This window comes from Netta rufina (genome assembly GCF_964035555.1).
Source record: "Netta rufina genome assembly, chromosome: 1".
Lineage (NCBI taxonomy): Eukaryota > Metazoa > Chordata > Aves > Anseriformes > Anatidae > Netta > Netta rufina.
Window position 1 is genome coordinate 160,011,129 of NC_140123.1, and position 24,111 is coordinate 160,035,239.

The 24,111-nt window shown below is 42.9% G+C and overlaps 2 protein-coding genes across 4 annotated transcripts in view; one reads left to right on the forward strand and one right to left on the reverse strand.

Moving 5' to 3' along the window:
- FGD6 (FYVE, RhoGEF and PH domain containing 6) overlaps positions 1-10,727 on the reverse strand; it is a gene marked incomplete at its 5' end in the record, with an annotated part of 68,085 nt that extends 57,358 nt beyond the window's left edge. Inside the window, 2 exons of the mRNA XM_084305884.1 lie at positions 497-2,939; positions 10,715-10,727. Coding sequence (XP_084162010.1) covers positions 497-2,939; positions 10,715-10,727 — 2,456 coding nt within the window. The remainder of the gene's footprint in view (positions 1-496; positions 2,940-10,714) is intronic.
- A 439-nt stretch (positions 10,728-11,166) lies between these two features.
- The window catches only part of VEZT (vezatin, adherens junctions transmembrane protein), a 59,788-nt gene continuing 46,843 nt past the window's right edge, over positions 11,167-24,111 (forward strand). For all 3 annotated transcript variants that reach the window (XM_084306716.1, XM_084306718.1, XM_084306717.1), the window contains exon 1: positions 11,167-11,223. In XM_084306716.1, the coding sequence (XP_084162842.1) occupies positions 11,188-11,223 (36 nt within the window). In that variant the 5' untranslated portion in view covers positions 11,167-11,187. The remainder of the gene's footprint in view (positions 11,224-24,111) is intronic.

Below are 24,111 nucleotides of genomic sequence, written 5' to 3' on the forward strand. Positions count from 1 at the left end.
AAGCAGTATCTTTTCTTATACCAGAAAAACTTTCAAGACCCGATGAAGAATTTGCATACCCAAAAGCTTGTCTGCTTTTTCCAGCTGATCTAAAAATATATTTATTTCTCCTACAAACCTAGCAACTGTGCACTCTATGGACATTTTTTCAAGTTGATCCTGAGACTGAGGTAAGGTTCATTCCTCCTTATTTAAGTATTCTTGAATACAAAAACATGACTGTATCTAATTGCTTTAATTTAAATTGGTAAAGCACACACGTGCATTTCCCAAATTTTGATCATGAATGAGGAATGAGTAGCTTATTTTTCCTCTTGACTCTCTTGACCAAGTGCAGTTTTCAGCACTTCAAAAGCAAACGCAGAGATATACAATAATGACCGTTCTGCTGACATTTAATGAAAGGGGTACAGCCTCTCAGCTCATCCCCCAAATGTGTTTACAACCACCAGAGCTGCAAGTGAGATGTGTAGCCTCCCTTTCCGCTTTATGTTACCTGCCATGTCTCACGCGCCTGCTTGCAGCTTGAAAAGTCTCCTCCACCTCATACAAGCTAGGGCTCTGGTCTTCCACACTGCTGGAATTCTGCCATTCCAAACAGAGATTTTTACCAGCACCCAAAGCAAAAGGCAAGTTCTCATACTCCGGTATTTCCTCGTAGTGACGCACGTTCTCATATTCTGGAGCACAACTGCTGGTTACAGAATTCAAATGCATTTGGGACAAAATCTCTCCCGACACTGCGTGCCCATCTAAAGACTCCAGCCTCTGGGTATTTCGCATCTCAGGCTGGCTTCTGTTTCTCTGCCTCTTCTTCTGCACTGCTGGACTACTTATTTCCATAGAATGTGCCTTGGCAGATTTAGCTTTCCTTTCACTGCCTGCAGATGCCATATGCCGGCTGTTACCACTCCCATACCCTTCTCCAGTGGAAAGGTTAGTGACAGAACTGTCCATTGACTGGCTGCCTTTGGACAGAAATTTTTGGAAGTCACTTTTCATTAAGCAAACCGACAGCTTCATGTTGAGAAACTTTTTCAAACTATTTTTCTTCTGCGGGTCTTTGCAAGGTTTGTCTGTCCTGTCCATGTCCACAGAAGAGAGAGATTTGGCCCGAGGCTTTGTCACAACTGTCAAGTGGTTGAAGCTGGGAGCAACACTAGCAGTTTTTAATGACTCAGAATTTCCTGAAAACGGAAGAATAGGATGAGGTAACTTCCAGACAGGTTTCTCAGAGGATCGTTTAGGCATGTCACAGGATGACAATGCACCTTGCTCCTTGACTGGAGCGTGTGTGAAGTGAGATCCTTCCAGAAGGCTTTTCGATTTGTCTTCACTGGAGGCATAAGAGCTTTTCTCCACAAGCTCTGCTGATGCAGCTTTCTTCAGCAGGCCTGCAGCTGGTAGGCTGTGCCGCTGTGGTTTCTTAGGAATGACTTTTGGAGAACTTTCATCCTTTATTTTTGCTTCTTTATCTTCCACTTTTTGTAGGGAAACATGAAGACTATTAGAAGTAGGTGAGTGCTGACTGCCAGTTAGTTTGATTTGCTTTGGCAAACTCATGGACAAAGTATCACACCTGATAAAACTAGTCCTTCTGTCCACTGCATCTAGCATACTAGCATCATCTTTCATCTTATCCATGGAGTTACCTAAGTCATGGTCTGTATCTAAAGAACATTCAACATTTTCCACCAAATCACAAGTTTTGTGAGATAACTGAGGCAAAAGACTTTGCAGTGTTGACTCTTCAGTATCAGCAGGTTCTTTCACTGGATGCATTTTCTCTGCAACGCTTTGATTTATCTCAGATTTTTCAGGATGAAGCACTTCTGTATCATTGTTATAACAAACACTCTGACCAAGGACATTAATTTTTGCTGGCTTTTTAAGGCTTTGTTCAGCAGACCCAATGGGATCATTCTCTAAATTAGATGGTTCCTTTGTTCCTTCTCCTATCCCATCTATGCCATCCTGCCGAACTAGACATGCAGCACGTGGCTTTCTTGGCTTAGGGATAGGGAGCGTTTTTGAGCACAGGACTGAACATGTTTCAGAGGAAGCTTTATCAGTGTCTATTTTCATACCCATTTCACCTGAAAATGTACTATTGCTACTTAAATGTTCATTTTCCAGGTTTTCCTGGTCCAATGGGCAGGAGCAACTGTGATGGTTTTCAGTCAAACTAGGACAAGTTTCAGACATCTGAAGCTCTTCAACAGCGTGCTTAATGTTAATATTTTGTTGCCTCCCATTAGCTACCTCAGAAGAAGGTGAAGACTGTACAAGTTCCATGAACTCTATTTTAACATCATCCCTGGAGCTGTTGCCATCCCTTTTGTCAAGTTTGTCTGCACACCTGTGCCTCGCAGGACTGCTGTTGGGGAATACACCATGAGTTAGAACGTCTTTAAGCTTCTCTTCCAAAATGCTGGCTTTCAGAACCACCTGATTTCTATTTGCCAATTTTTCATTGGGACTATCCCCCAGAGCTAGCACAGTTTTTTCACCTACTTTGATGTTCTCTAAGTTTTCAAAGTGCTCAAGAATGATCTGAGTTTTACAAGTGTTCTCCCCGTTTCCAAGCTTATGAAGGCATTCAAATTTGCAAGATGATACCGGTAGAATGTATGCTGTGTTATCTGTATTCCCTTCCGAGGCTTCATTTTTAGAGTTCAAGTGGTCTAGTGTTTGAGAAGAATCTCCTCTGTGTTCCTCAAAGCTTTTGGTGCTTTTCCTTGTAGAGGATGGAGGCTTAACTTCTGGAATAGATGAGCTCTTGAGAACCTTCGGTTTTGGTGCAATCGCTGGCTTAGTTTTCTTTGCTGCTTGAATAACACCAGAAAGTACGACATCAGGCTTCGGTGCAACAGGTGGAGGTGTCGCCTTGTGTCCTACCACAAATTTTGGTTTGGGGGCCACAGGCGGCTTCTTAATTTCTAGGAAGGATGGAAAACAAAGAGCGTTAGTCACCATCTGCCCACAGAACAACTTCACCTGCATCACAGCATTATTAGAAGTCTCGTAACATTTTAATCATGCCCTACAGGACATTGGTGTGTATATGTACATATTTTTCTCTTAAAAGCATGCCTCCTTTCCCTAGTTTTTGTTTTTGTTTTTAACTAGTTGCTTTTCTTGCTTTTCTTCTTTTTAACGGGTGCAGTCAAGGGGATGAGAAATCTTCAAGGGTTTCTTAACTGTTCGCAACAAGGGTTTTCAACTGTTTGTTGACAAACAGTTTAACTTTATGAGAATGCATATCCCTGCTCAGATACTGAAGAACGATGCTAATGAAAACAGATTAGCCTGATTTTGAAGTTTGCACTATAGTAATACCTTTTAAAACTGTTGCAAATGTGTTAAGTGTCTAGTGTACAATAAGCCCTGAAGAGACAGGTGAACACCCAGGACAGTTAAGTTCCTTCCCCTACCACTTTTGGAAATGTGTAACCTAAAAATCCCCTTTCTCTTCCTCTTCTTTTCAAACACTATTTAGATATTTAGATGGATTGCCGTACCATCTGTAAAACTAGCATATGTCAACACCACCCATTCAGCTAAACGAGCCTGTGGTGTAAAATTAGTGCAATAATTTGCAGCAAGTCAGTGTTTTCCTGACTTGCTCAATGAGTAAAACGTTATTTCTGTGCATCTTATAAAATTACTCTTCCCAGCATGCTACTGTGACCTAGAAACAGCCACCACTGCTATGACTTATGACCCACTTGACTGCAGTGGATGACGAAGCCCAGAGAGAGTAGAGGGCAGGAAAAGGAGCACAAGAGGAACTTGGAGACTATTGTGCTCTGATCCCACTCTTTTTTTTTTTCCAAGATATGCCTGAAGCATTTTCATGTTGCAGCAGATAATTTATGACCAGTGCATATCCTGGATAATAATATCTACATGCTCAGAGGGATTTTGACATATGAAGGCTGACTTATATAGTAAACAAGTTTCTCATTCTATTTTTTTAAATGTACTACCTCTGTATTTATTTGCTGTGTTTTGAACAATATTTTAAAATACTTTCAGGAAGTCGTAAATGTGTTATATAAAAATCTCAAGAAAACATGATAATTGATGTAACACATGCAAAGGGATTGGTTAAGCCATTGATAAAATGCTCCTTTCAACTTTGGGCATGGTGAATTATTATTATAGATGCGTGATTCTATCCAAATTCCTAGCCTAGAAACATAAGAATAATGTTTCAGTCTTGGGGATTTTTTTCTGTTTTCTGTTTGTCTTGTCTAGATAACTTAAAAAAAAAAAAAAAAGGCAGATGCATTCAGATGCATGCATTTCCCAAACACTAAGCCACTGCTCTAAGCAGACAGCCAGAAACAATGTCTCCACTATAGAAACAGGAAAACGATGTTTTTCTAGGACATGAATCATTAAATGGTATCCAGACTGATTCTGCTTAGGCTTAGAACAGCTGCCCTTGCTGCACGTCTATTAGCAAAGAGGTAAACGTGATGGCAGAGACAATTTTTGAGCTGTGTTGCAGGAGGGAGTGCAGGATTTCTTTTGAAAGGTATGGCTCTAGGTAGCCAAAGATGACAGCCAGCAGTGACCCAACTATCAGTTACTGCAAAGGATGTACCACCTTCGATTTCCTCTCCAAAAACAGGGATTTCCCATACAGTGAACTGCAAGTCAGTAGTTTGCCAGGGGAAAAAAATAACCCTTTGGATGGACAACCACTGATCCTGAAGACAGACAGACTTCTTGTACGTTGCTTTCAGACACCGCAACTGCCCATTCGGGTGGGAATAAAATGATGGCAATAGAGGACCCTGCTTTCTGCAGTAAAAAGAGATGACCCGACAGGATGACCCGTTTGTCACAGAACACAGTGCTGTGGTAGTCCTGGGCCGTGCTCAGTAATATTTATTAAATTGTTAAAGCTCCCTGAAAACAGGAGAGAGGCAGTCTGCCTGGGAAGCCTTCCTGATCCCCAAATGAGAGAAGCAGATTGCAGAAGATCCAGGAGATTAAACACTGGCTAGGTAAGTGATATCCCATGGATTAGTTGTCCCACTCCATAAGCCAAAATCTGCCACCCTCAGAAGATTCTTTCTCTGCTGTGGAACTGCCTAATATTTCAGAGAGCAATAGCCTGCAGGGCTTTCAAATAGTGTACATTAGGGAAGACACTGAGAAGGTACGGTGTACTACTATTATTTGACCGTGAGATTCAAAACTAAAACATTAACATGTAAACGGATGCAAAGAAAACAAACCCGTTGTTTATATGCCAATATTGGAAACCTGGTAACGAGTAGAGCCAGTAAAATTAACACCTGATAAGAAGTGTGATTTAGTAACATTTCTGAAGCCTACTAGAATTTTTCAAATGACTTCGATGTTAAAAGCCATTGGAGCAGGCAGAAGAGACAGACAAATTGCATGGTGTAACAAAGACCCCACTATCTGCTTTAACATGACTGCCAGTTGCATCTAAAATGGGTAGGGGTCAATGTATTAACAGGCACGTGACAGTCTCAATACCAAAACAGATCTGCAGGAGACAGCTGAATGAGAAGCCCTTTCAAAATACTTTTATGACGAGAAAGTAAAGAATCCAGGAAGAGAATGCACACCAATAATTTTCCTCAACAAAACATACTCAAGTTTCTGAAAAACACAAATGATGAACTTCTAAACAAACAAACAGAAAAATAACAGTAGCTAGGCGAGGGTAAAAGTGTATTAGATTAGAAATTGGTAAATGAAGTTCTGTTGATTATCAACTAATTTAATTCACAGTATGAGAATCCAAACCATTTTGACATAGTGCAGTGCTTTAAAAGGGACATTTTTTCCATCCTTGAAAGACAGAAAACTAAGTAGGAGGCAACTACTTATACATAAAGGTGTAAAGAATGACTGGAAGTCATGAGAGAATGACTTTTTGTTAAAGTGACAAGTGAAAGCAAGCCTTTTTGGTGAAAAACAATAATCAAACATAATCAAGGAAACACTATACAACAAAAGCACAGTGTGGTGACTTATTTGGATGACAGGGTTTTTCCTGGTACCAAATGGAACTGTTCACCTAAGAACAGAGGCTGTTGGTTATAATCAACAGAGCTGAAACTGAAGAGAATTTGGAAATAAATCATTGTTGATACCTATTTTGTATGAGCTAGGTCTGCAGCTACAGTGGTAAATAATCCTCCAGATTACAAGAAGATAAACGTTAAAAAAAAATTACAGGCATTGAAAATATTTGTGTATGCAGCAACTGCCAGACTGCGAGTGGCATGCTGTGTCACTTCTGGCATTCTTACAGCAGAACTTGGGATGAATTCAAGAAATAACTATAAGGAGTATCTAAAGTATAAAAAACGTACCTCAAGACCCAGGAAAGCTCATCCTGCTTAATTTAGCCAAAAAAATTAAGAAGTGAGATGGTGATAGAATATATATTCATGCACATGTGAGAGTTTTATGATTATAGATGGCTCTTAATCAGGAAACAAAGACATGCAGAGACCCCACAGCCAAACTAGAAAGAAGAGTTGGAAGTTATCATTAAACCCCAAGGATAATTAACTACAGCAACACCTTGCCTAGGGTAGTTGTGGTGTCAGCAGTGCTTACAATCAAGCTAAACTCACTTTCTGAGAAGTGTAGTAATTTCAGAGGAAATTCTGGTCTGAACATTGGATTCGCCAGTTTGTGGTAGTTACTGAGGGAACAGAGAATCACTATCACTTCCCCTCCACCTCTCTCCAATCTTACCCCATTGCTTAGAGGATCTCTGCACCCAGACTAGCATGCAGGGCTACCAGTAAGAAAACCAAATGATTTCTTATAAAACACAAAGTTATATTTGAATAAATGGATTAAATGTTTAGGAGTCACGGAAGTGAGCAGAGATATCCTCTGGCTTGCTTGACTAGGAAAAGGAAGAAATCCATAAATAAAGTGAGTAACAAACCTGCCTCACCAACAGGAAATCTATTGCTTATCAGTAAACAGCCAACACTAGGTCCAGTGCTGGAGGGAAAGAAAACAAACAAGGATGATGCTTGAAAGTACCAAAACACACAATGTTAAAAAAAAAAAAAAAAAGATTAAAAGGGGCATTATTTTTCTAACAATAACTAGCCAGTAGCACTGTAGGCTGATGCACACACTCCCTCTTTGTCCATCTGCAGGTCACAGCACAGGCTGGACTTTTCTCCCTGGGGCGAATTATCTCCTGCAGTGTGCTGAGGAAGAAGTTACACCCATTCCCATCCTGCTGAGTCTCTCCGTGCCCCTCAGCCTTGCCTGGCTGAACACGTGTTCCCGTCCTACCTTCAGTGTGCCTTGCAGGAGGATGGGAACACCCTGGAGCAGCTCGAGCTCTCAGAGCCTTGGCCTTTGCGCCTGTTTCTGTTCCTCAGATGATAGGGTTTGGCAACTGAGGGCCTCACGTAAAAATGCTTGTGTCTGTTCTACGCAACACCAGGAATGAACAGGAAAGCCAGCAAGACAATGCAGCCCTGAAGAACTGTTATGAAACAGCAATAAATCTTCTCCTCGGATTTTGACACCATGCTATCATGCCCACCCAGCATTTATACGAAGGAAAAGGACAGGGGGAAAGAAGCTGTATGAAGTTGAACTGTGCCAAAAAAAACTCAAATATCACTGCCTCTTCTGCTATAAACCTACTGCTAAGGGAACGTTTTCCCAGGTTGTGTTTATGCCCACATTTTTAAACAACTTCCACATTTGGGAACAGCAAAAGAACAAGAAAAAAATGATGTTCACCTGCACCTGGCCAAGAAAATGGGGACAAAAGGTTCCTGCTGCCAGAACACAAGTCTGTGGTCTACGATCGATCATCCCAGCCCTCCTTTACACCAACCTAACAGGCTACTGAATGAACACAGAAGCCTGTTGAGCAGCACAGGCTGTCCTGCAGCCACAGCTGGATATTGTGCTTTGTGAGCTCCCCACGCACAGAGGCCTCACTCCTGGGACCCCGAGTCCTCCACGGGATGGGCTCTGCTCACCCATGAGGCCACCCTTCCCAGGGCCCTGCAACCTGCCCTAAGGCAATTCTTTTTTTTTGAACCACGAAACTGTAGGAAGGCAGTGAAATGATCAATCAGGGTGATGAAAGATTTTTACAGCAGCTAGGCCTAAATTTGGGGTACAGGTACCCAATCAAGTGACTATGGGGGTAAGCCAAGGCGTGAATTTAACGGCACTGCCACGCTGTAGTGGCTGACCATACACATACTCCTATCTTACCGTATGTATACAAGGGGTCAGGCTTTTAGAGACCTTCCAGGGAGAGATAATTATTGCTATGTGCTCAGGACACATTCAAAGATGACCGTGATGGCAGCGAGCACACTGCCAGAGAAACAGATACATTATTCTAAAACTCAGGTTCTCTAACAGCCTAAATTTCCACAACTGACAGCAAGACACTTCAGTTCAACTACTTTATTGTCAGTTACAGAAAGGTTTCATCAGATACACACCTCAAAAAAGTATTCCGAGTGCACTGATTTACTTCCCGTGAAAAACTGTTTGTTTTATTATGCAGACGCTCTGATTTTTTCAGGTGCCACAATGTTAAAAAGCAAACAGAAAGAGGAGTGAGTCACGACATCCCGGAAGATCACACGTGTAGTTTTTAAAATACAAAGGAAGATGATGGTTTCCAGCCACTACATTTTTAGAAAACATCCTAAACAAACTGCAAAAGGAAAACATTAATTTCAAAATCGCAGGTTGTTCAGCAACTTGTTGAAATAAAACAGGAAAGTTGGGGATAACTTTAGAGTAAGTGAAGGGATGAATAAACAACCTTTGAAGATCGCATGTGGAGATAACGCCAAGTAACTCTAACAGGACTTGACATATCAGAGGGTTAAAGGGGCACTAAACCCTCGAGGCCTCATTTCTTCAGTGCTTGAAAGCAACGAAGTTTGATTGGAAAAGTCACATTGATTTTGTTTATTCTGTTCCTGCTCTAATGTTTCCCCCCTTGATTTACATTTTTGACATTAAAATGCAGTACATAGTTCTCATTGCTGCTGTCAAATCAGATTTTGAATCTGAGCTATATATTCTGCCCTCACCAAATAATCCGTACGGATTCGCATATAAGGGTTGTTCCTTTGGCAAGAAATAATAAATGTCAAAGTTGTAACTCTGAGCTTTTGTTTTTCCCTTTTAAAGGCAAAGCCTTTGCTTGAAGACAGCACTATAGTTCCAGGCAGAAAACAAGTAAATGTGCATTCATCAGCATCCTATATAAATAATATGCGGTACATGAGAAACCAATGCAATATTAGCTATAGCTGAAAGGTAAAGCCAACCCACAGGTTGCTCACTACAGTAAGATTGTAAATTATCTACAAGCATTTTAAGTAGGTGCTATCATTTCTGAGTTATGAAGAAGCACAGATTTACATACACGTTTTTGTATAGGAAAGCGTCAGCTATGAAAGAACAGTTTAGTCTGCCACAGAATTAACACCCCAATCTGAACTGAGATTTAACTGAAACAATTTTGTAGAGGAAGTAGAAAAGAATTGCAGCAACAAACTGAAAAAGCACCCTATCATTTAGATAGGCAAAAGGCAAGCTAGAGTGGAGTTATGGCTGGGCTGTTAATGTGGACCTTCTGCAACTTCTGGCAATGGACTGAAGCTGTATTCAGCATTTCTCTCCCTACCATAGTCCCCTCAGGTAGCACAGTCCCTCTTTCAAGGAGCCCTGGTTATCAATCTGAGGTCACTCATATCTGCAAATTGTAATTACAAATATTAAAGCAATACTGACGATGCTCTGCCAAACTGCATTGTCCTAAAGGTGCGTTAACACAGGACAAGAGACGCTCGAGCCCTCCACGTTAACCTGAGTGCAGAGCAGAAGGCTAGCCAGGCGTTTCAAGCTCCACCTGAAGTCTTCACTCGTGCCAACATTTTTCATGAAAAGCTGCGTTTTCAAGCAGTTCTGAGAAAGCTGTTTCACACAGCACAACCCACTGCAGTACCTGAGTTAGCAACCCAAAAAATTCCAGTACAAGAAAGAGCTCCTACAGCTCACTGGGCTGAAACTAAAACGCAGCAGCCGGACAGCCTTTATTTGAGCACCAGCCTTACAGAGCGTGTCTGTGTGTTTCAGGAGCCAAATTCTGGGGCACTACGAGGAGGCAGACGCGAAGCCCAGGTCTCGGTCTCCTCGGTCGTACCCTGCCCGTGAGCTCCTCATCTGACCTGTCCGAAGCTGTCCGGGTTCTGCCAACAGGACCGTCGGTCCCCGATCCCGTTCCTCCTGTTCGCCGTTTACTTTCCTGTGCTCACAGAACCCACCTGACAGCACCGCTCGGCTCCCTGCCCCCCGGACAGGGCTCCCTGCGCCTTCCCGGCAAATCTCCTGCTAAAATTCACGTTTTCCACGAATCCTCCCCACTTTCTTCACACCGATTTTCCTCTGCACCCCTTTCCCTTTTCCTTTCCAAGGGGCTTTGCTGACCCCAGCCCCTTCCTGCCCACCTTCCCCACCACCACCCCAGCAGCAGCGGGGAGGCTCAGCCCCGTCCCGCCGGACCCCTGGACGCCCGGCGGTCCCTGCTGGGCACCGGGAATCCGCCCCGCTCCTGAGAACTTAGTGCCGTGCCGCACTCAGCTCCGGCAGCCCCGCTCCGCCCGCCCCGTCCCGTCCCGTCCCCGTGTCCCGCACTCACCGGCGGCGCTCATGGCGCGGTCCCGCCCCGCCGGGGGCACCAGGAGCCCGTGGGCCCCGCGCCCGCTCCCGCATAACGCCCGCGGCGGGCACCGCGCCGCCGGGACACGCCCCCCGCGAGGCCACGCCCCCTATAGACCACGCCCATTTGCTGACCACGCCCCCACTGTCCACACCCCCTCTGTATGGCCACGCCCCTCCGTGCCCCCACACAACCCCGGCTGCGCCACCTGCCGGCCCGCCGCGCGGCCACGCCCACAAAGTGACCACACCCACTCATAGCCACGCCCCCCCAGCCTCCATGTATGGCCTCGCCCCCCCCCGCCCCGCAGGCAGGAAGCGGGTGCTCGCGGCGCCTTCTGGGAGTTGTAGTCCCCACCCCCCCGCACTCCGCCAGGCGGGGAAGGTGCCGCCGCCGGCGGGGCGGACTCCGTTTCCCGTCGTGCCCGCGGGGGGTGGCATGGCGCTGCAAGGATGACACCGGAGTTCGACGAAGAAGTGGTGTTTGAGGTGGGCGCCGGCGGCGGTCCGGGCCCGCGCTTCTCTCCGCCCCTCGCGGGGGCGGCGTGCGCGGGGCGGCGGCCGTTGGGCGCGGGGCGGCCGTTGGGCGGCCGGGCGGGGGCGGGGGCGGCCGTTGGGCGCGCGGCCCGGCCGTTGGGGCCGCCTCAGGGCAGCGCGCGGGGAGCGGCCCGGCCCGGCCCGGCCCGGCCTTTGTGAGGCGGCGCCGGGCGCAGGGGGGACCTTGTCCGGGCACTGCCCCCCCCCCCTCGGTCCCTAACGGGGTCAGCGGGTGGCGGGGGCCTCGTCTGGAGCGGCTGGGAATGGGGAATGGGGAATGTGTCTGCGCCTCACAATCAGATGGGTTCGCAGGAACTGACCTAGCGTGGGGGTTACGTGTTTCCTGGGGTACCTGAAAAAGGTATTTGTAGAGGGAACGGTCTGTAAAACGCTGATTTGTAATCCAGCGTTATGGGTTATAACGACAAAGGATGTGGTTTAGCCAGGGTTTGAAAAGCTCCTCAATTAAGCAATGCAGAGTAGCGTCAGTGCTGCCTGTTCACGGCTCTGGCCTGTGCCACAAAGTTTTCATCCCCAGTCAGCCTTGCACGCTATCGGCAAAGCCTGTCACTTGTGTTGCTGTCGTCATAAAATCACTGAGCTTGGAAAATGCCTTCACAATCATCCGGTCCCATCACTTCCTCAAGCAATGTAAATCCTTGGTGAGAATATTTCACAGGTGCAGCACCTGCCCCCTGCATGCACTTCTTCAGTAGCAGTGGTATTTGACCTGTAGCCCCACGGTTCTTTAGTTACTGCAGCAATTTCCATTTAGACTAAAAAAGTTCCCCTACATAGGGAGTAAGAGATCTCCCTGCATGCGTGTGTGCACTTGACTGTTTTCTTTGTGTTTTGGAAATGTGTTTCCTGCACTAGTAAAGGTGTTTTGACACCTTGCTGTATCGAGTATGTGTTACTACGTCACTTGCTGGGTGTCTCATGCAGGAAATTCCAATTATAACAAGATAAAGAATAGCGAATAACCCCACGCAGGTGAGCCAGAGAAGGAAATTTAGCCAGGAGAAGAAAGCATCACAGGTATTTAATGCTGCAATGTGTTTATTTCTAACTACTATTTCATTTTTGTTCTTGGGCCACAAACTCTCCTCAGTTATCTGTGGTTTATAGGAAGCAGCTACGTTTTCTTCTGCAGCACAGTAGGCTGCTTCTCAAGTTATTCTTCAGCAGTCACTATTGCAAGGAGACCACCAAGCATATAGGCCTCGGGTATGGTAAGCAGCAGTGTCCTCTGAGCTTCTGGTGCTCACGTGAGCAAGGCGTTGGACACTATTATAAGCAATGGTGATAAATTTAGTCACATTTATTGCATTAACTCTGCTTAGGTCGTGCTCACTTATCCCTCCTGACTTACACATACCTCCAAACCATACAAAGCTCCATTTGATAGTCCTCCTGTTCAGAGCAGCTGAACTCTTCTTATTTCCTTGAACAGCTGTGGAAGTTTTAGCCCATTTTCTTACCATTTCTTCCTTGCTAATCGTTCTGTTCTTATCATGTATTAGTGTCTTTGGCTAGGTTCCTTGGAAAGCACTAGCGCATTAGATGACAACATGGGAATTGGTACTGAGAAAGAAATGGACAAAGCAGGGAGGACATCTTGTTTTGGTCTTGAGAACCTGGAGTCCGAGGTCTCGTTTGGAAGAGTAGAGAAGCTCATGAGGGCCAGAGCACTGAGAAAGGCATATGAAGGATGCCAAGAAATTAGGCAGCTCCAGAGATAGAACATGCATACCATCTCTGCAAAGCTGCTATGAAGATAATAGTGTGTGTTCAGCAGTTAGTGCACCTCTGCTTCTCTCTCATACCTTTGGTAATTTCTTTCGCTTCCTTCTTTTATTTTCTGTCCACCAAGGTACCTGGAGAGCAGGACCCAGCATCTCTTCTGCTCACTCACACTGGAAGGCAAGGTTTTTGTTTCAGTGTGACTTGTGCAGGAACAGCCAGCACCTTGCAGTAGCTTTTGTTGATACTGCTCTGTAAAGTCTTCCACTGCAAAAATAATTCATAAATCATGGAGCATCCCAAGCTGAAAGGAACTCACGGGGATCATCAAAGCTAACTCCTTGCCCCACTTAGGACTACCTAAATCTTAAACCATTTGTCTGAGAGCATTGCCCAAACCCTTCTTGAAATCCATCAGGCTCAGTGCTGTGACCATTTCCCCAGGGAGCCTGTCCCAGTGCCCGACCACCCTCTGGGTGCAGACCCTTTCCCTAACCCCAGCCTGACCCTCCCCTGTCCCAGTTCCATGCCGTTCCTTTGGCTCCTGTCGCTGTCCCCAGAGAATGAGCACCCAGAGTTGGTTAGTTCTTTTACCTCACTAAAATTACCAGGAAAAGTTAGACAGTTTTCCTAGAAAACTATGAATGCGTTGTTACTTCAGTGTAGATCAGGCAGAGAGAGAAGCGAAGACAGCTTGTGATCAGTGGGTTTGTTGGTGTGTGCCGTGGGTAGGGGTGTCTTGTAGGCTCCCTAGCCTGTGCATGGGAGAAGTGCCTGTATTCAGCTATGAAAAATGGAATCGTTTTGCTGGACACAGAGTTTCAGAATCCTTTGATATTCGTATGCAGCAGTGGACACGAAGAAGCAGACTGTCTGACTGTGCCACGCTGCTGGTGTGCTTCCCCATACCTCCGTCAGCTGTACAGCATTTCAGTGGTCTCTTGCAATGCTCTTGGTATCTGCCTGTTGGAAGCTGTCACCTGTATGCTTTTCCCTTCCATTTGTGTTTACTATCTTCCTTTACAAGTACAGCGTGAAAACTATCACACAACAGCAGGAGAACCCAACTTGCTAGGATCCCTTATGTTCATGAGGTGTTTCCAGGATGGTCCTTTGTTTGCTCAAGAGCATGCCAAAAGCTGTTCTCTACCTGATCACCTGTTAAGTCTTCCTGGGCCTGTTTAGGTGCCTCATGTGTCAGTCTCCTGAGTCAGTAGCTAGGAGTAGTGGAGGTCCTTGAGAATTATGCTTGGGATTGCCACCATGTAATGCCATTGTACCAGTCTGGGGAAAAGAGTCTTTGCTGCAGCTTTCAAAAAACTCCTGCATTCCTGCAAGTGACTATAAATGCACTCTTCTCTATTCTTACATTAAAAAAATGTTGTAATTGCTGTGATAACAAATGCCTAATCAGGAAGGAAGCGATCCTTCATGTTTTTCGTGTCCAAACAGAATGGGTAGGAGAGAGAAGAGAAGCAGAACAGGGTATGCTTCACCTGTTCCACATCACAGTTATGTCCAGTGTTATTTTCTGCATATTTTTCAGGTCATAGCTCTGTCCAGCAGGCCTGAAGGCATCAATTTCAACCATCTGCATTACAAATTGTGCTGTAGCAAACAGGTGATGTCCCGCTGATAGGTATTTATGAGCTTCTAAAGACCATTCATCTTTTTCATTATCAAATATCTGTTACATTAATATCTCCCTGAAGGAGGACAAGCACAGGGATGGCATCACTGCCCTGGGGAAACAATATTACCCGTGCAGAAGTTCAAGAGCTGTTGCAGATCATCGTGATTGAGTAATAGTGAGTGACGGTCATTTTGCTGGTCCAGAATTGTTGCCATCCTCTATCCAGGTTATAAATGAATTCCTACAGCACCCAGAGATTTTCATTCACCGACTGCATAGTCTTCTTCAGTTCAAGTTCTTGTGGTTGTTCTACTTCACTTCAGTCTGTACCTCTTAACTTCAGTTCTCACATTTGTTTTTGCAGTTGCTCTTTTAGTGAAAGCACTCCAAATATTAGGGGAGAGGGGGCAGAACCCGAGAGACAGAGGTGCCCTGATATGCTTGGCACGTGTTTGTCTGCCAGCAGTGTGTCAAATTAAAAATGGCTTTAGTGTAGGGCAGATTATGGAAGAAAATGAACGATACTTTTTATTAATGTCTGTCTATTTAAAAAGGTAGTAAGACAGAATAGAGGACGTTTGATGTTACGTTACTTGAGATGAGGTTTTTACAGCCCAAAATGGGCTACAAGACAGAATGCTGTGGTTAAAATACGGTGTGCACTGTGCTGTGGTAGTTCCTGATGAGGTTAACGCTCCATGCACAACCCACTGTTATCTCTGCTATTCACCTATTTAGATCCTTTCCCTTCTTAACTGGTATGGCGTGGTATCAAAAGTCCATACCCATATGGCACAGTGTCAGAAGCTCATTTAAACTTCCTCTAATTTCCATTATCTAGAAAAATGAGCTGTCTCATCCAAGAAAGATGTCAAGTGAGTGTTGCAATCTACCTCTGGTGACCTCATGTGGTATCCTCATTGATGGCCCGTTTTCTTCTTCGTCGTTGAATTTTGCAATAACGAATAATTATTCTCAGCAGCACGCTGGCTTTTGATCAGTTTCGTAGGACTGACACGTTGCTTTTTTCTCCTTGTAAGCATAGTCATTGTGATTGCTGTTTTCCACTTGTGAGTTTATAGATTTATCAAAAATCTTATGAGCTGGAGCTTTGATCTCATGCACCCATTCTTTCAGAACACTGGGATGAAGGTGATCCAAACACTGTTCCAAAAGGACATTTTCAGCTCCTGTGTCCTGCTTCCAGCTGAGTCATTTGTCCTATATTTTAGTGAACTTGTGCCACGTTTGTTCCATCTGGGTAGTTTTTAAAGCTGTGCTCACGTAGGTTGGAAGGGACCGGTAGAGATCATTGTGTGCCACCCCCCTGTTCAAGCAGGGCCACCTAGCGCAGGTTGCCCAGGACCACGTCCAGGTTGTTTTTGAGTACCTACAAGGGTGGAGAGCCCACAGCTTCTCTGGGCAACCTGAGCCAGTGCTCCATCGCCCTCGCAGTGAAGAAGTGCTTCCTGATGTGCAGACAGAACCTCTTGCAAGACTGATGGGTCTTGTACGCTTCCTAGAAACACTTCTGCCCACGCTAGTTACTTAATGTTAAGCTGTTCACTAGCTATCTCGGCACTAGTGGGAATTTATGTTACAGAATAGTCCTGCTACAGGCTGGCTGGGTGGCGTAGTGATAGTGTCACTGTTGAATCTAAGCTTTAGATCAGCTTTATTCCTGATCTAAAGGATCTGATCCATAGTAAGACTCCACGCTTTTGAAGTGTGGGATTTACTGTGTCTACCTTCAATCCCAGACTGAAAAACACTATTTATGTTGTATATGTCATCTTTCCCAACTTTAAACCTTATTTTGTGGAAACGGGAAGATAATATCAAATAACCAAAGAAAGACTTTCTTTTGCTCCTCTATCTGCATCACATCTCAGAATCCATACAAAACTGCACATTAAGATAAGGTGGGGATGAATGCAAAGAGTCAAAATCTCATGTCTAAATCCAAGATTTTGTATCCATGCAATGTATTGAACACAGTTCTACTGAAACCAGTTTAAGTAACTAGAATTGGAACCCACAGACCAAGAACAAAGGTTTTGAAAGTAGATCAGGTGCTTTCATTTCACAGCCCACCCTTACTTAAGCACTCGTATCCCCATCTCTGGGAAAAATACTGCTGCACGGAAATGGAATTACCCTTTGTACAGTTAGGAGAAAAGTGATCTGTGTTCTGTCTTTTTGCTGAAGTGGACAAAGCTAATGTGAGAAATGAGTCCTGAAAACAATACAGAAGTGTTTTCCAAGCAGCATGCCATCCTGAGAGAGAAAGGGAAGGCACCGGGGCTAAGCAGAGGTGACAGCTGCATGGCACAGGGCCTGGCCTCTTGAGAGGAGGTAGGAATGAACAGTCCCTTTAGGAGGGACAGGACAAAAGCACTCGGGAAACGCTGGGCAACATCATAAAGTGTTCAGATGTCATAAGCTCAGAAAGACTATTCTCACAGCATATTTGAGCAACCATCCAAGGTGCTGCTCGGAGCTGAGTGTCATGGGGGATGCATACGGATAATGCTTTGATATACAGAATTCTGTAAGATTTGAGAGATTCTAGCAAAAGGCACCACCGTTTCCCAGCATAAAACAGCCATGTTCAGAACATCCTTTAGCTCATGTGCTCAACACGCCTACAACAGCCAAACAGATCTAAAATGTGGTATTTTTCTTCTTAGAAAACTGGTGCATCACTAAATTGAGATGTTCAGGTCCTTCTCTGTACACTTTCAAATTATCTTTTATCAAAACACTCAGGAATGTTTATTTTCACAAATGGTTTCTCCATCCAAATTGAGCTCTTCTATAATTTTATTTATTTTTTTGCTTTAAAAACAGCAAAAGCAAACACCCATGAAACCTAACCTTAAAACTTTTTGTTGTGATGTAAATTTCAAGTCACAGTCATTCAAACACCTGAAAACTTTAGGATTTCCAAAACAAAGTCATTCTTGTCAAGTAATGGGGTTAGAAATGTATTGTGTTTTATTTGTTTTAAGTGTCAAATGTTATAGGTTCTGAAAAAGGAGCTGAAAAAGAACATTCACACAACCTGGATGGTAGCGTCTCTATTGCTGCCTCAATGGGATTTTTCTCTCTGATTATTGGGTGGCATAACGATATAGTACTGTCGTTTTATATGTGTGCATGAAACAAAGCCAGTTTTAAATAGACACTTCTGTCAAAAACACTGTTTACCTGTTTGAGACTGCTTTGTCCGCCTGAAGTGCGGGCTGTTGCCAGAAGAGGTATTTGGGCTTCTCTCGGGTTTTCCTTCTTACTCTCGTCCTCTTTACACCAGTACTAAGATTTGTGGGTGGAGCTGTAACCTGGATCATGAGACTGACTTGACTATAACTTAGGTGGCTAAGAAAGGAAAACAAAGAAACAAAAAAGACTACTTTATGTTTTTCAGGCAGATCAGTTCTTGTTCCATCTCTCCACTTGTCTACGTAAATGTTACCGTTAGTGTTGTAAAACGGTACTGCAGCTTTCATCTGCGCCCGCTGTTAATGTCGGGTTAAATTGCCCGTGTAACTGCAGCCTGGGGAGATCCCTCTGCTGCAAGATGCCCAACTAGTGGTAAATGGACTAAGCCAGGTATCTGCTCAGAAGTCTGCTCTGAGGAAGGGGAAGACTCTTTAAAGAAGCTTCTGGTTGTTGCGGGTGCCAAGTAAAGTCACGAGGCTTTTTTGGATAACATTAATGTCTTATCTAAGCAGACAGAGGAAGGTATTGTATGGGCCATATGGTGTGTGAACCCGTACTGACTTTATTAGGAAATCGAAGATAAAAATAGATGATGATCCACAGTAAATTTTCAAGGTCTGATGGCCCAAGAATTTTGGCATCCTCCTCTGTGCTAATTGCTCTGGCATCATTTTCACAGGAGGGTTAATACTCTTCTCACAGCTTTGTCATGAACCAACTTCCTTGAGACACTTGAGTTTAAAATAAAAACAAAAATCACTCCCGTTCTTTTAGTCCTCATAACGTGACTGTTTCTCTTATTTGTAGGATGCTTTGTGCTCAGAAGAGATGCTTGCTTGCACTGTGTTTTCAGTAGGTGTCAAAATTAACATGACTTGTAATGGATACACTGTTCTTTGGAGCTGTTGTTTTAAAGAAGTTTCCAGAGTGTTTTAGAAATATTCCACTACTTTACCAGCATGCAAATGAAGGATAAAGTCTACAAATATTAGTAAACAGTATAAAATAAAGTGTTTCCTTGCCAGCTAAGTGCTGTGACTTGCGCAACCAGCGACTTCCCACCCAAAGCTGATACAGTCTGTGACTGGCCTGTTACCCTGTCCTGCAGGGAAGATACGTTTGCCACTTTTACCTTCAGTTTTCCAGTTCTTATTCATTGCTGTCCTTGTCAGAGAGGTCCCGGTCAGCTTTTCACCTGTATTCGGAGGTCCAAGTTTGAATGGGTAAATGATCCAGGGCTGCCATTGCTAATGAATTTCAGAGCTTTTTCTAGCATGTAAGATTTCTTCATGAGACTTCTCCATGCTGGCAATAATGTGCAACCTCCTGCTGAAAATGCAAAGGAAAGAGCTTTCCCTTTTCACAGATCCAGTGACGTGGAACTGGAGATGCTTGCGATAGTAGGTATATATTGTGCACCAGAGAATGTTAGGGAACAATAAGAGGTTAATGGCTTCAAAGTAGTTCTCAGAAACTGCTTCTAGATCCTGTGGTGGTGTAAAGAAAGGTCTCTGCTACTGTTGCGGGGAAAACAGAATAGAAATCTAAATGACTCTTCCCCTGTCGAAGTCATTGTCTAATATTAGCCCTGTCAGTGGCTGGCTGTGTGTCGGTCGGGTGAAAGGAGGAGGTGGTTACTGGCCAGGAGAATATGACCAAGGCTTTTAAATACTGTTGCTTGGGAAGCCTTATTAATGGCTTCATATAAGATCGATGCGCAGTAATTCTTTCTAGCAGTATCTTTTTAAAAGCCTTTAGCAATCTGTCATCCTCGTCTCCCTCCCCCCAGTTATAAAGCCACATTAGTCAGGAGAAATCGCACAGTCCTGGGAAGTTTCAAACTGCAGCCGCCGATGCTGTCAGGAAAATGCTACTGTGCAGGAGCACAGGTGCAATTACACTGACTGCTGCTTCTCAGCCTCGGCTCGGGTCATCCTGGAGGGACGAGTGGAAAGAAACGGGGAGGTGGGTGAGATTCTGTCAGATGCCTGGGAACAGTACAGAAGAGAAAAATGGAATGCCCTCTTCCAGGAGACAAAGCTCGCGCTGTCTGTAAGTTTTAGGTCAACTTTTTCAAATCTGTGTTTTGAGGGGGGGGAGGATTTCAATACTGTTTATTTTGGTTTGAGTTTTGCCACCTGTTAAGCTTATTTGCTAAGCTTTGCTGTCAGAAATGTTAAATATTTTCTTTTTCTTTTTTTTTTTTTTTTTCTTTTTTTTAACTGAGAATTCATAGCTTGTACTCTTTTTGGAGGTTGTTTGTGCTCCCACAATGTTGCTGGCCCATTAGAGTCCTTGGCTTTGAAGAAAACATTTCTGTATTTTAAGAGGAGATCTTTAAACCCTTTGCTTTGTGCAAGCACATTAAATATTATTTTTTATTATTTTCATTAAGGTTTTTCTGCTCCATTAGCTGTGGTTGGAAGCTAGAGCAGGGTACTTTTTACTATTTACTACTAAGTAGTAAATTTTACCGTGGAGTGATAGAGTGTTGGGTGTGGGAAGCCCCCATCTCTAATGGAGAAATCCTGAGTCATTTAGTTCATGATGCATCAGCAAAAATAATATGGGTGTGGCTTTGATATTCAGCTGCTATTGTAACAAGACTATGAAAGCTAACAGCGTTATAATATCCTTTGTGATTGCAAAGGCTTTTCTCAGAATATGCACAAAAGGACTTATATTAAAGTGCAATATTTGTGCTTTCAAGGCTGCAATAGATACAGATACCTGAGCAGATATCAGTCAAAAGTAAGCTCTTCCCTGTAGCTAGGGAATTCTCTACCAACCTTTTCATCACATAGCAGTGCATAATGCTGTGTGTTTGATTATTTTTTAATGTTTGGCTTGGTGTTGTTTTTTTTTTGGTATTTGTTTTTACTGTAGGCTTAGTGTTGCAAACAAGATGTTTGATCTTTGGATCAGTTTAGGTGATTTTTTTTTTTTTCTAATAAAGTACTGTATGGTAAGTGGCATTAAAATAGCCGTTGAAAAAATGTTAAAGACCAAAATAATTTCAGTGGACTGTTCTTTAATCCTGTGTAATACGTCTTGGGTTTAGAATGAGACTCAACCACTTTCAACACTGAAAAAATACAGTTGTCATTACACATAAGTATTCGACTGATATTGTCTTTAGTAGTATGAGTCAAAAATACATGCATGTATGCTCAGTGAGTTGGGCATGAGGAGGAAAGGCTTTTTTCTTGATTCTGGACATGGGAGCTTACATAAGACTGCAATACTATAAAGATCTACTTATATTTGGATGGCTTTGTGGGGCGTCTGACAGTAGTGAATTAGAAAATACAAGGATAAGTGTTTTTGTTGTTGTCAGTTTCTGCTGAGTTCCCAGAAAACCCTGTTTCTTAAAATCTTCAGAAAACTTATTCCTATTCAGTACTTTTTTTCACTTATTAACCATATTCTCCTTGTCTAGCTTGTAAGAAGTGCATCAAAGAATAATGTCATCTTGTCATCTGGAACTGTTCTCCATTTCCAGCACGCATTTTTGACAAGTAGCATAATAAAAAATGCCCTGATGGTAAATGCAATGCCTTTCTCTTGAATCTAGGTGATCTCAGAAAGTGATTTAGAAGACTAAACTTTGAAGAAACTTCAGATATAAATACAGCATATTGCTGAAAACCCTTGTTGTGGTATCCTCACTTGCTTTAGATGGTGTTTGCCATCAGTAACTGGTACTGTGATGGTAATTTAACAATAAGCTGAATTATGACTTTTTTTCTTTTCTACTTTCTAAATCATTCATTACCATATTGCTCTACCAGAGACAACTGGAAATAAGTAAATGAACCTGACTGTCAAATGTGAGTAATAGTAACTATTCTAGTTAGTATTCAAGTTGAGTGGTTGAATGTAAAGATAAAGATTCAAAAATACAAGGAAATAGAGTCCTTTAGATAATATGAGGCTGTGGTAATGGGAAGGTGAAATTTCATCTTTAAATTTCCTATTCAGACTGTCCACTGAAATGGTGTTGCTGTCCCTTTACCTATAACCTTAAAGATTTCTTTCAAGGCTAAATTACAACCCACCGGCCTTCTCAAACTAAAACTGTAGTATCTATAATATATATGCAAAACTGTCAAAATCTTTTTAAATGTTGGACTGCTGAAAAAAGGAAAGCATTAATTTTAGGGAAGGAAAATTAGGATGCAAAAAAGCAGATCCTATTTTACCTAACCAAGATGTATATTTCTTACTATTCTCATAGCATTTGCTTATGGAATCAGTTGAGCCTGTCAATACTGATGCATGACGGCATGAGCTGAAACCAAGAAACTTTTCTCTCGGCTACAAGTGTGTGCACAAAAAGATGTGCATATCTGTGATTTTCGAATGGGAATGAGGGCAACTAAGAGTGAGAATTTTGGCTAAGGCTGTAATCTAGAAATGCAAAGCTATAATTCATGGGAGATCATGCATATTATGAGATTAAAGTATTGTTTTTAAAGCTTTTGTGAAGATGAAAGATGCTTTGTAAGTGCTAAGTATAATGCTTCCGTCTCTTGAATTGAAACATATGTAGTGTATTATATAGCATATTTTAATGTTATCATATTGCACCTGTGTGGTTACATTATAATTTTATGATTCTTTGATAATATTGGAAGCTTTGTATGAATGTTCACATACATGAAGTCTACCCTTCAACATTTTAATATTCCTTTACTGATTTTCTAGCCATTGCTTACTTGTTACTCCCGTATGTCATGGGAAAATTTTGCTATGGATGGCTGGAGAAATCTTCAGTGAGTTATACAGACCACACAGCTTTGCAAATGACAGGCTTGTCAGTACATTTAAAATCAGGGGGTATCTAGGACATTAAGTATAATAAGTATATAAATAGTTTGTGTTTTTATGTTAGCATAGGTCAATACATGCCAGCAGTGGTATTTTTAATAAAAAAGTAGGTGTTATCCTCAAATCTTAGAGGTGAGCAAGCTGTAAAGCTGTATGTACTGCACAAGAGAACTCACTCTTAATGGAAGAATTTTATCATCAGTATCATTAAGGTTCTTAGTCATCTAATTTCAAAAGGGCCTCAACCCAGTTCTTACTCAGTTCTTTCTGTACCCACATTTAATACAGCTTTATGGATTCAGAAAGAGGAACAACGATATTTTATTTACAGCATAAGGTATTTTAGGTATGGCATAGTTCTCGGTCACTTAAGTTTAAAAGAAAAAAAAAAAGATGTTTTCCAATGGGGACTGTAAGATCAGCTAGTAATCTCTTAGGAAGAATGGGGGAGAGGAAAAGTGGGGCCAGAGAAAGTGTGCTAGAGGAGGGATGTCATAGCCTGAGTGCTTCCTGAGAAATTCAAAGAGGACACCACTCATCTATGTGAAGGAATATATGACAAACATATGAGTTAAATTTTAATCAATTATCATTTCCCAACTCAGTAATCAGAAAACTGTTTTCCAGTTCCCAGGAGTATTAAAAATTTGCAAATCTAACTATACCAAACTATAATGGAGACATTTTAAAAGCCTTTGAAAAATTAATCAAAAGGATTTTATGTAAAACCTAGTAAGGTGTCTGTATTCTACCTTGATTACAAGAACAAATGAAATTATTCATCACAGCTGGGGGCTAAAGTTTCATTAACATTTGAAGAGAGAGTGCTTTTTTTTTAACACTATTTCTGTATAGTAGAAATTATACTACTTAAAATTTACTGCAGGGTTTTGATAGTGCCAAAAAAAAAACAGTACGAATTAGGCATCCTTACATCTGTGCAATGCTTTATTTGCTAAGTACAGCATTCAGGATTTTAGCTAATTCTGGGTTTGGTGGACAGAATCTCTCTGGCTACCTCCCCATCTCTTTGTCTGCCTTCCTTCATCCATTCCTTTGGGAAATGGAACCAATCTAAACAGCATTAGACTGGTTTTCTTGATCAGCTTTTAAAAAAATGATCTCATCACAGATCATTCCTTTCTGTGCCCTGCACATTTGAAGTGACCTCACACAGTCAGAATAAATCTTCTTCTTCTCCTCGAATGCCAATGTGAGAAACAATCCTCAGCAGGCGACTGGCTCCTGGACAAGCCCCCAGTTTGTGAGAATCACTCTGTAGCCCATTACACAGGCTCAGGCGAGGATCTTGGTGAAGTAGCATTTTTATTCATGATTGCAATGGCAGTGGTCCTGCAGGCAGGAGCGCACAGCAATAGTATGTCATGACCTTATATTCCCTCTTACCTGAC